The 11,758-nt window shown below is 36.1% G+C and overlaps 4 protein-coding genes across 4 annotated transcripts in view; all 4 read right to left on the reverse strand.

The window, feature by feature from the left end:
* Positions 1–1,144, reverse strand: part of LOC105166003 — a gene marked incomplete in the record, with an annotated part of 2,506 nt that extends 1,362 nt beyond the window's left edge. The window contains 1 exon segment of the mRNA XM_020695304.1: positions 944–1,144. Coding sequence (XP_020550963.1) covers positions 944–1,033 — 90 coding nt within the window.
* On the reverse strand, positions 2,539–4,300 carry LOC110012311 (GDSL esterase/lipase EXL3-like). The gene is made up of 5 exons (XM_020695331.1): positions 3,968–4,300; positions 3,752–3,882; positions 3,441–3,674; positions 3,104–3,359; positions 2,539–2,983 (listed from the first exon to the last, which is right to left on the reverse strand). The coding sequence occupies exons 1-5, from the start codon at positions 4,215–4,217 to the stop codon at positions 2,799–2,801; spliced, it is 1,056 nt and encodes a 351-aa protein (XP_020550990.1). The 5' UTR covers positions 4,218–4,300; the 3' UTR covers positions 2,539–2,798.
* On the reverse strand, positions 4,519–6,320 carry LOC105166004 (GDSL esterase/lipase EXL3-like). The gene is made up of 5 exons (XM_020695518.1): positions 5,936–6,320; positions 5,717–5,847; positions 5,378–5,611; positions 5,012–5,267; positions 4,519–4,902 (listed from the first exon to the last, which is right to left on the reverse strand). The coding sequence occupies exons 1-5, from the start codon at positions 6,180–6,182 to the stop codon at positions 4,718–4,720; spliced, it is 1,053 nt and encodes a 350-aa protein (XP_020551177.1). The 5' UTR covers positions 6,183–6,320; the 3' UTR covers positions 4,519–4,717.
* LOC105165989 (protein FREE1) overlaps positions 8,082–11,758 on the reverse strand; it is a 5,121-nt gene continuing 1,444 nt past the window's right edge. The window contains exons 3-10 of the mRNA XM_011085155.2: positions 11,183–11,314; positions 10,826–10,957; positions 10,514–10,579; positions 10,259–10,369; positions 9,927–10,019; positions 9,414–9,447; positions 8,524–8,594; positions 8,082–8,429 (exon numbers count right to left, since the gene is read on the reverse strand). Of these exons, the coding sequence (XP_011083457.1) occupies positions 8,352–8,429; positions 8,524–8,594; positions 9,414–9,447; positions 9,927–10,019; positions 10,259–10,369; positions 10,514–10,579; positions 10,826–10,957; positions 11,183–11,314 (717 nt within the window). The 3' untranslated portion in view covers positions 8,082–8,351. The remainder of the gene's footprint in view (positions 8,430–8,523; positions 8,595–9,413; positions 9,448–9,926; positions 10,020–10,258; positions 10,370–10,513; positions 10,580–10,825; positions 10,958–11,182; positions 11,315–11,758) is intronic.

The raw sequence follows: 11,758 nt of genomic DNA on the forward strand, positions 1-11,758 counted from the left end.
CTCTTTCCACCTTGTCTTGCCTATCCCTCAGTTTCATGATATCTGAAAATGCTTCTCGTTGCAAACGCTTCAAGATTTCAATCTGCCAATCATATCATTCGAATAGTTGTAAAGCCCCATCACAAAGCCTGTTCTTCCTATGAAGCAACAAATTTGTCAAGCCCAAAAGTCCCATGTAAAGAAATGAGGAATACAAACTTCATCCCCAAGGCTGATAGGAACCTCCAAGCCAGTTAACATACATACTACTCAAGAAGCAACCAAGCTTAATTCTTGAAAAGGTAAAAAATACCATTCAATTTGAAATCTCCCCCCCCCCCAACCCAATTTCAATAGTGCTAGAGTTTATGAATTGATCAGAAGGGATATCAACACCAACCACGTTAAAAAAAAGGATGGTGGTTTAGGTTACCCTTCTCCTGAGAGTGTATCACTAAAAGTTTCCCAGCTCGAAAAAACTCAAACAAGTTCTTTTACATTTAAAAAATATATATATATCTTAACTTGCAAGAAAATCTACTTCAATCTGAACGCCTTGTTAACTTGGTTCTGGAATTCACAAAAAGAATTAATCAAGTTCTATAACAATCCAAATATCACCAACAGCTAATGAGCAACACGAATTCATAACACAGCCAATAAATGGTCAACCCTTCATTTCTTGATGCAAATCCGAAAGCAAATAACTTACAATCCAAGATACTCCATAATCATAACCATACACAAGAACAGAGAAGCTATTGTACTAATGCATCTCATGATGCATGAAAATATCATTATGCACTATTTCCTCTCAAACAAATCAACTCAGAGGGAAGTCTCTCACACTCATCAAACACCTCCATAAACTGAATACAAAGTACAACATTACACCGATAGTGAATCAGGAAATCATAGTAGCACTACTTATCATCTACTTCAAAAAAAAAAAAAAACACGCTAAATGGCGCCAATTGAAGAGGTCACGAGCAAAGTCCTCCGAGGATTTTGCAAACCCCTTCAGCTTGTCAACCACTGAGATCACAGGCTCCATTTCTAAAATTCAAACCCTTGCCAAATACTATCCGTGTCCTCAAGAAGAAAAAGTGTTGCTTGCAGGGCTTTATGCTTCCTAGATTTTATTGAAAGCGTGGTGCACATATAGCGAGATTGATAATCGCGTTTCCTTTCTGCTGGAAATGCTGGACATTGTTTAATACGATATCAACTAATTTAGGCATAATTACAATGTATTCCCTGGTGTTTGTTTTAATTATATATGGACCCAATGAGGTTTAAAAAATTATATCTCATATATCTAAAATTTATTTTCATCTAACAAATTTATATTAGTCAAAATTCAACGAATTTTACTGATATTAGCAAAAAAATTGAATGCAAATTAATATTTACCCCGATTGACTTATGATCAAACAAATCTTTTCTTCACACATTGCAAGATATATTTCATTTTTATAAGGGTAGTTTAATCAGAAAAAAATTATTCGATAGGCAATAAATCAATCAAGGTAAATATAAATTTACATTTAATTTTTTTGCTAATATCAACAAATTCAATGAATTTTGACTAATGGAGAAATCTATTTATTAAATAAAAATAAATGTCAATGGTACTAAATATCATACCACAGAAAGTCAATAAACCCACCATCGGAAGAAGCAAATGCGTCGAGTACTCTAATTAATAAGATTGATGAAATAACAATTAACACAAAAACAGCCAATTGGAAAGCAAAGTCATGATTTTTTCTTTCGCTTTCGGATAACTCTACTGAACAACATTAATTAAATGGAGTTATCCTTAAACTCTACCTTTAATTAAGTTTTACTAACTTTTTGGGAACTAAAAGAAAAAGAAGGTTCGCAACCATCGTATTCCGATAAAAGAGAGGAATATGAGCTCCGATCTAACGACCAGTACTATTCTGACGGCAAGGAAAAATAGAGTAAGTTGGTCTATATATTGTTCCTATAGTATTTTGAACTTATAGTTAGAAGTTACTTTACAAATTATAACAACCTTCAAAATAAAAATATGTAATTATTTTACTAATTTATTATTGAACGATGTATTATAAGAATTTTCTTTTTCTTATGCTATCATCGCAATTCATCCAGTGAATTAATATTTTAAAAAATTTGACCAATCAATTGCACCAACTTGATTTTTAAATTAAAATAATTATATCAAGCAATAACGTACTTTTGACCTATCAATACACGTCCATCCATCGTCACGCCGACCTTTTACATTGCTAAAAAAAAGAAATCAATTAAGAAAAATAGAGAAAAAAACATCCAAATCAATCAATTATTTTTTTTAAACTTATATACTAATTGCATGACAAATATATTTCACCATCCATTCAGCCAAATGTGGGCAAATTCTAACTCAGATAAGATTTGCCCGAATTTAAATTAATTATATAGCAAGTGCAATACACTTATCATGTAATATATTACTTATTTTGTGATCGATTTGGTTTGGCTAAAACTTATTTAAGTAAGAATTTATTTCCAAATTTATATCATGTAATAATTTCTCTTGCAATACATATTATACCTTTGATGTAAATTTTGTTTCACCTCCAAAGAGCCAACTTTCCAAGAACGAATTCATACCATGCTGTATGAATTCATAATACTTCTATCTTCTGTAATAGAAGAACAACAAAAGACTAAGATGGAGGGTATGATCCTCTACCCCTTACAATTTATAAGTATATCTCTATATTTGAAACTGAACTAGGATGAGAGAAGGGAGTATATGAATCTGCAGGAGCATAGTAGAAACGAAATCACATGATGAAGCTGTTGATGTATTGCTCCAGGATCTGATGTACGATGAGCCTGTACGTTCTTTCTGTCGGATGAAAACTGTCCCAAAATACGTAGTCGGATACGTCCGGACACGCATACTTGCAAAGAAATGCTACTTCCACCGTCCCTGTTCCGCAGCATCCCTTATCTGCAATCTTGAATCCTGTCATGGGAACATCAGATTTCTAACTCATAATGGATGTAAGAATCTGCATATGTTGCTAAGGTCTCAGCAGGACGGACAACGTTGTCGACTCTAGAGGTTAAGGACAAGAACGCGTACCATATTTTTGCGGGTTCTGAATGAGGTCGAGAAAATAATTGTAAATATCAATGTCCACGAGCCTTGCTTCTGGGAATTGTCGGTTGATGGAGTTCAGGGCAGCCGACAGTTTCTTGTTGAATAATTGTGCGACTTGATTGTACTCATCAACGCAGTTTCTTGCAGGTCCTCCTCTCAAAGTCCTTTGTGATGGCAGACATCCTATTGGCGGCAACCTAAGAAGGCCGATTCTGCGTGCCCCCAAACGGTACAAGTCCTTACGATGTAGTAAGATGAAACATATTAGTATCTTAGTCTGATGAACAACTGTTAGTTTCTATAGTTGTTTATTGTTTACCTGCACGAAGCTGGAAGCGTAGCTGACTAGAAGATCGGTGTAAGAAGGAACATCATAGTGAGACTGTCTCAAAGGCGTACCAAAGTAAGTGTTGGTAATGTCATTGCTGCCCGCGACCAGTATAACTAGACTTTCTTGCAAGATTTTGGACGATCTTTCCTCTCCAGCAATCTTCTTGAGCTTTGTTATGTAATCTTTGAACAATGCCAACTGATCGGTTAAGGACAAGACTGACTACATTTATCAAGTTTAGCATCAATTCAAAGAATCTAATAAATCACGATAAGAAAGAAGATTTTGAAAGAAATTACCGCGAGATCAGATGTTAAAGGGTCAAATCCTGCTGCTCCAGATGCAAAGTTGACACCTGTTAGGAGATCTTGAGGTTGCAGAGACGGATCGAGATATGCAGGCAAAAGAGGTTTGATTCCCAACTCTTCAGCTGTCAAGCAATTAGACATTTATGTTGAATTTAGTTCACCACCACATGTACACAGACACAAAACTAGAGGGTGTCAGACGAATACCAATAAGGTCTGATGGAACTTTCGCGTCAGAAAACCGTCCAGTCGGCTTTCCTCCCACAAAATCCTTGCCATAAGGAGGAAAGTTGGCTTTAGCTATTGTTTTGATGTAGTTATTGTTGCCAGTATCGACTATGGAGTCTCCGAACACGATGAGTGCTGGAATCGTAATGTTATGTGGTAGATGTATCACTGCGCCAGCAATGCATAACAAGGCGAAGAAATGAAATAGTTTCAGCCACAAGAACGGCATTTTCTATTAGCAAGTTTCGGTTAGAGTTGTCTCTGCAGGTCCATATTAATAGAAGACTTGTATTATTATCATGGCATGTTCTGAATGCTGAAGATTGGCCGAAATTTATTGCGTTCCCATTGCATATTTGACTTGATTTATGATTCTTGATCCTGTGGTCCTTCCAATCATTAGTGCATGACAGCTTAGGAGGAATGAACCTAGCGAAACTTTACTCTAGGTTGTTTCTCGTTTCTCTTCTGGGGTGATAGAGACTCATATTCGAGTAATTAGGCACCATTATAGTAGGCAAGAAACACAGTAAAACAGTGGTCAAACTTGTATTCTTTTTCCTTGTACATTCGCACTGGAACATCATCAGTAAAAAAAATTGACATTCTATAAAAAAATATCATGTTTGATCAATCTAGTATAAGAATGTGAGAACAGATTAGGATGAGTAGGATGTTAACAATTTTGGTAGCTGGAGAAACTCGTGAAGCTATCAGCAGCGCGAGGTTTCACAGACGAAGCTCTCTGATGGACTTCTTGAGGATCTGATGTACAAGAAGCCTGTATGCCTTTTCGGTAAGATGAAAACTGTCCCAGAATACGTAATCAGAAACATCCGAACATGTGTACTTGCAAAGGAATGCTACTTCTATTGTCCCTGTTCCGCAGCAGCCCTTGTCCGAAATTTTAAATCCTGTCAAGACAGGTTTCATTTGGAATCAGAAGAACTAAGCCAGACAGTGAAATAAGCAACATTGGTTTAAGTGAAAAACTAGTTTAAGTCCAAAAGTTTAGCAGAATACCGTATTTTTGTGGGCTACGGATGAGATCAAGAGGGAGATTATAAATATCTATGTATACAACTCTTGCTTCTGGATATCGAGCGTTGATAGAATCGACTTCAGCTGAAAGCTTATTGTTGAACAGTTCTGCCACTTGGTTATATATATCTATACATTTCCTTTCTGCTCCTCCCTTCAAAGTTCTTTGTGATGGCAGACATCCTAGTGGTGGTAAACCAAAAACACCGATTCTACGTGCTCCCAATTTGTACAGCTCCTGCAACGTGGTACAACAGAGTATACTATGATCTTACTCTATTGTTACTTAAATTTATCTGCTGTGCCTAATGAAGGTGAAAGAAGACAAGTTCATGAACCAGATCTTACCTGCACGAAGTTGGAAGCATAGGCGACAAGTAAATCAGTGTAAGAAGAAACATCATAGTGAGATTTTCGTAGAGGCGTGCCAAAGTAGGTATTGGTAATGTCATTACTGCCAGCAACCACTACAAATAGACCTTCTTGTAATATTGTCATTGTTTTCTCGTGTCCAGCTATCAGCTCGAGCTTTGTTGTGTAATCTTTGAACATCCTTAACTGGTCGGACAACGACAGTACTGACTGCAAAAACAAGTGGGGACATTCGGAGTTTGAGGTTGCAAGCAAAATGAACGGACATTCATGACATACGAAAAATACGATTCTTGAATCAAGAAATGCACGTACTACAAGATGGGACGTTAGAGGGTCGTAGCCTGCGCCTCCAGAAGCAAAGTTGACTCCAGTCAGGAGATCTTGAGCATGCAGAGTTGGATCAAAATACGCTGGCAGAAGATCCTTAATCCCCAACTCTTCAACTGAAAAGCGATCGTAAGTTATACAAACAAAGTCGCTTGTTCTAACATGCAACAGACATAATGAGACTAAAGAGTTGTGCAATAATACCAATGAGGTCTGACGGAACTTTTCCATCGCAAAATCTCCCTGTCGGCCTTCCTCCAATGAAGTCCTTACCGTATGGAGGGTAATTCACTTTGACTACGGTTTCGATGTAATTGTTGTTGCCAGTGTCTACTACTGAATCTCCAAACATAATGACTGCTGGGATTGTGCTGTTTTGTGGCATAGTTGTGACTGCTTCAGCAATGCATACTAGGACAGGAAAGAGTAGTTTGAAGAGCAAGAACTGCATGGCTGTTGCAACTTTCCTTACAGATCCCTTTGATGTTTCCTAAAGTTGTAACTTAGTATGTCTGAATTTGAGTGGCATTTTGGGTTTTTATTGTTTGATTTCTTGGATTCGATAGTTGAGTTCATTTATTTTGGTGATATGGGCATCTTCAGAGCATGATGAGTTGCATTTTCTTATTGATAATGGGATTTTTGTATAAATATACATAAATAAATATAAGATGTAATTTCAATTTTCCCCATTAGGATGGTGACTGGTGAGAGAGTAAGTTGCAAGATTCAACCTGAGATAATTAATAAGCCCCATGCTTGTGACATTATTTCACCAATGAATAAAGTTGGAGGTGGTTTCCTAGTTTGCAATGCTCATAATTGACCCCACATCTATATATTCTTATTAGGAAAGTTGTAACTCAAATCAGTTTTAATAAAATTGAATCAATTACATAATAAATGTAATATACTTACCATATGATTGGCTTAAGTTTAAGAAAAGTAATCAATAGTTTTATCGCACTTAATATGTGATTGTTTTGATTTGATCAGATTTGATTTGAATGAAAAATTTTCTCTTCTTATACTTTTGAAATTTTTATTTAATAAAAAAATTCAAAAATATAAGTGATTTGATATTGATTTAGGTGGGGCCCTTTAGAGCTACAACGTGGTCATCAATATTTTAGTTGAATGAATGAGAGGTCCTGATTTTAACCCAAGTTCTCTATTTCACCCAAATTGTAATTAAAAAAAGAGAAAAAAGAATAGTTATGCCAGCCTCCTATGAGGTTTTGTGTAATTATTTATAAATTTTTTGTAGTTTGATAAATGAAATCTAGTGCACTTGACGTTTGTTTTCATCTATTAAATAATAAATTGATATATTAGTTAAAAATTTACAGATTTTACACCGCATTTACGTATAAGATATTATAATTTCATAGAAGGACGGGGTATTATCCAAAACGGAAAAGCCAAGGCATGGGCGAGTTATAGCATAAAATTGAAGTCATTTACCTAAAAAAATAACCTATCACCAAACAACCGCACACATTAAATGCGGAAATGTGTGGTCGCAGGAGGCAACCATGTGCAGTGATAATGCTCTTCTTATAATTGGAAAATGGGGAGCATTTGAATACCAAAAAATGATCAGCGTTAAGCACTCGGAAATTGGAAACCGTCCACCGAATTAATAAGTAGGCAATACTCAACCACTTGGGCCGACGTTATGCCAAAGTGCAATGCTGGTTGCCAACCTGGAATTGGACCATGTACCATTTTAATCACCCATCAACCTCCTTCCTTGCACTAAACACTTTTTCCAGATTTGGATTGTTATTTGGGTAATAATTATTCAAGTAATTATTGCATAATATTTAACCAGAAAATCCATCAGAAAGGCCGTTTGTGATATTTTGAATTTTTTACACTCTCCTGTAGAAGAAACACGCAAGCAAAAATGAATTGAAATGCCAGCGACACGACTCACAGGCGCATAAAATTACAGCTAAGCCAAACACAAGTTCTTTATTTTTCATTCCCATGTCTTTTTTTCTTTTCTTAATCTTTTATTTCATAAATTAAAAACATTACTTTTAACTTATCTTTTACAAATAAATAACCATTTAAACTATTGCAAACACCAATTAAGAAGGATTAAGCAACGATTTTTAATCCAATAGTTGACCATCTCCTATGTAATTTGATCGAGAATTGTATAATTAAGAAGAAAAGCATTTTAATATTTTTAAACAATTTTCCCGCTGATATATTAAACCAAGTGCAGAATCAACCAATGTTCTACCTTCCGACAACAATATGCAAGCCAAAAACAGCATGCCCTTCATCCTCACGGATTACAGATTTTCAGTTTCAGTGTTGTAATTTTTCCAATAATGCGCCGCCACATACAAATCAAACATTAATTTACATTTATAGGTCAATGAACTTGCTGTCCCAACACCTCAGTGCAATACACCAGAATTCTCATGTACATGTAAGAAATGCAAAACCAGCTCACCGTCTTTGATAATTTAAGACAGACCGGATCTAAGCCCAAGTTTTCAATATTTAACAACAAAAAAAGAGAAAAAACACAACCCCTTGAAATATTTTAACAAGTAGAACAAGAATGAAAGAAGAGAATTCGACATTTCATCTGGTGAGGGGTTCAATGGCTGGTAACAAGAAAAGGATGCTGACAAACCCCACACTCGATGGTCTCTGAACCAGAACTGGGAACTTGAACCTACACCAATTATGAACAGCACCACAATGAAAATCACGGATTATGCAACAAGCCATCATTATAAAATCAACACAGGTAAAGGAATTATATGAACCTGCAAGTGTACTGTACAAGTTGGGCAGGCAACCTCTTTCATCCGCCTTCCAGAACTGTCTGATCTGGAGCCTGCGAAGAGGTATAGATATACTAGTATGATAACTGATCATGCACTCCAATTATATTGTATATGAGCCAGATAGCATAGCAAACCAGAACAAAAGACCAAGTCATCCACAATCATTAAGACACAAATCCATAATTAACATAATCAATTTGGATATCTAATCAACTCTGTCAAGACCAGATGAGGCGATTATTAAGATGAGAACCACATATTAATTTTTATACTAACAGCAACTTTGAGCACCAGAACGGAAAAATAGCACAGCAGGACCATAATCTAGGAACATTACAACCTGGGGAACAATCACTGTACTGTTCAGTACCTACAGATTTCCAATACAAGTGAAAATAAAAAAGAAAGTAGGTGCACTGTCTCGAATTTAAAGTTTTGGCAGCTTACTTAGAAACTTCATAAACATTCCACTTTAAACTGTTGCGAAATGATACTCAGATGTAGTTAAATAGTACTAATTCTAATTGTCAATTTGTATTGCAAACATCCCCAAGCATTTGTCTTTCCATTCTTCTAAACTTATTAAGAGAGAAAACCATAAAAGATGTTTAGATCGAGGGGGAGAAAGAGATGGCGCATTAGGGACAGAAGATTTGGGGGGAAAGATGAGCTAAGAGCACTCTTCAATAGCGTCAGGAGATATGCAAACACAGCAAACCAACCAGAAACTGTTATAAGCATCTAGCAAAGTCCTCAAAAACAACAGGACAATCAACTGTTTTTACATTAAATGCATAAACAGATGCCACAAGGATAGGCAGCAAGCCAGTAACACAACCAGTTTTAAGTACTTCAGGATTAAAATTTACCTGATGACACCTTGCAGCTTCTCTCCATCTCCTCCTGTCACAATCAAATTCGATATGGAACTTATAAACTATAAAAGCATCCAAGAAGTGCGAAACAAACTAAAAAAATAAGATTCCAACAAACAAAAGCAAATTGTGTTACTGGTTCAGACTTAAAAAACAGCTGCTTTAATGAACACAAATGAAACAACAACGCATTAGTGCCCCAAGAGACAAAAATAAAATCAGCGTAAGACTTATTAGCCCACAAGTTACCAAAAGATAAAACCTAAAGTTGATTACCATACCATTACCTATAACAATACTAAGGCTAAAAAATATTCTTGACCAATAAACGAGTAGTGTTATTGGATATGTTCATGCAAGTGGTTCACCTAAAAGGTGAAAAATATTAAACCATACAAATGATAATTCAGAACCAGATCTTGGTAGTTCTTCTATCTAATGAAGCACAAGATAATTAATTTGCAATGCTGTGCGTCTGCGTGAATGATGTCTCATAGTATGCATCACCTGAAGTTTCTTGGCAAGATCCTCATGACTTTGAATGACAGTTGATCTGCTGGCAGCATCCTTAGCAGCACTTAGTCTACGAGAAACTTCAGCCTATAACAAATGGAATCTTTAAAAATTAATCTGCAGAATCTAATAAAAACCCAACTTGTTACAAGCATCAGAAATATGCAAACATATTTTGACGAAAACCAAGTTATATTCTGATTATAACCAGCATGAATAACTCCACCAAGCAATCTCTTTTAAACTGCTGTAAACTTAAGGCAAAGAGACATACTTAAAAAATGCTGAAAGACCAAATCTGGACCAGAACCATAAGAGATACATACCAAGCATCGATCACAAACTCTAACGACAGGAGCATTCTCATCAGCAGTAAGAGCAGTTCTACCCTGAGTGCACTTGTCACAAAAGATATCTCCACAATTCCTGCAATGGTGCTGAAATAGAGGCCAAGGGATAATAAATATATGCAACTGCTGATATACATACACGTGCGAACATTGTATGCACAAATGAATAGATTCCAAGATGAAGACGCAAGAAGACGAAAAGGAGGAAAATGAAAAGTGAATGAGACATGCCTTCCGCACAAAAGCACTAAAGTCTGTCCCACAAGCTGTGCATTTTGTTACTGCTTCATCCGGGACCTATAAAAGTTGAAAAGAAACAGAATAAGTACCTGGCCTTTCAACTTTATGACAGAGTATGCAGATTTTAAGAAACAAACAATAACTTAGAGGCACTTTTCAAATAATCTACAGTCAAGTTTCACCAGAAAATTTTCGTATACCATAGATACAGCTTAAGGAGCAGCAGTGGAAAACCACAGTACTTATAAGAGAATTTCAATTCCACCTACTTAACTCGACTAGAGAATAAGGAAAATACTTTACCCAGTGATCTTTCTCCTCATTGACAGGCTTTATCAAATTCAAGAAATCACCAAGACCTTTTTTCTTCTCTGTAGGCTGCTCAGCTGTCTTCGGATACTCAGGAGGACGGCTTCTTCCACTCATCTCCTTATACTGCAGTTTCAAAAAGGAACTAAACATCAAATTGAAACAACTTCCTCGCAAATCTACCTACTTATGTCACATGTCTGGATGTGAATGTGTGCATATGACCTTATGGGTGGAGAAGCAAACAGTAAGTATAGAGGTACACTAGGATGTGCTGGAATACCAGAACTACATAATTATCAGTTGATGGTAAACAGCAAAACCATTTTCATGAGACAAACAACTTCTTACCTGTACAATTGCAGCAGTAACTGTGTCCAAGAGAGTGTTGGTCGTGTAACTGTTAGACTTCAACCTAATACGCCTTGGTTCAATGTCCACAGGAGTTTTTGACCAGAAGGCAAATATTGATGACTCGATGGCCTAGATGAGGTAACCAGTAGTTCAGTGACAAGAGCAAAAAATAACAAGAAAATAGAGGTGCAGTAGCTGAGACCATTTATAGCTAAAGGTGCAATAGGTGAAAATAAAGGGCATTCGCCAAAATACAGTCTTAGGAAAGCCAGTAACTCATTGTAACAGCAACCATTGCGTAACATCATGCCAGCATTACTCATCTAGTTCAATGGACGTCTTAACTCGTCATTTACCCCAATATCAGCAGTCATAGTCTATATACTTTGTTCATATATCTTAACAAACATGCATGTTTTCTTTATATCACAACTTAGACTCACATATATTACATGAAAGCTGAAGTCTTGGCAAATGTTATGGACAGAAATATATTCCAGCATACACTAAAATTGAGCTTCTCAAGAGAAGTGTTGATCATCAAGGTGATAAATGTCCTTTAATATAATCCAA

Source organism: Sesamum indicum, linkage group LG7 (genome assembly GCF_000512975.1).
Source record: "Sesamum indicum cultivar Zhongzhi No. 13 linkage group LG7, S_indicum_v1.0, whole genome shotgun sequence".
In the NCBI taxonomy this organism is placed as follows: domain Eukaryota; kingdom Viridiplantae; phylum Streptophyta; class Magnoliopsida; order Lamiales; family Pedaliaceae; genus Sesamum; species Sesamum indicum.

Coding starts and splice junctions, on each gene's coding strand:
- LOC110012311 (XM_020695331.1), bottom strand. CDS start 4,217: ATGCCGTTCTTGTGGCTGAAACTATTTCATTTCTTCGCCTTGTTATGC. Junction 3,360..3,440: donor ACGCTTCCAGCTTCGTGCAG/GTAAACAATAAA, acceptor CTACATCGTAAG/GACTTGTACCGTTTGGGGGC. Junction 2,984..3,103: donor TCAGAACCCGCAAAAATATG/GTACGCGTTCTT, acceptor TTCCCATGACAG/GATTCAAGATTGCAGATAAG.
- LOC105166004 (XM_020695518.1), bottom strand. CDS start 6,182: ATGCAGTTCTTGCTCTTCAAACTACTCTTTCCTGTCCTAGTATGCATT. Junction 5,848..5,935: donor AGTTCCGTCAGACCTCATTG/GTATTATTGCAC, acceptor ATCGCTTTTCAG/TTGAAGAGTTGGGGATTAAG. Junction 5,268..5,377: donor ATGCTTCCAACTTCGTGCAG/GTAAGATCTGGT, acceptor ACCACGTTGCAG/GAGCTGTACAAATTGGGAGC.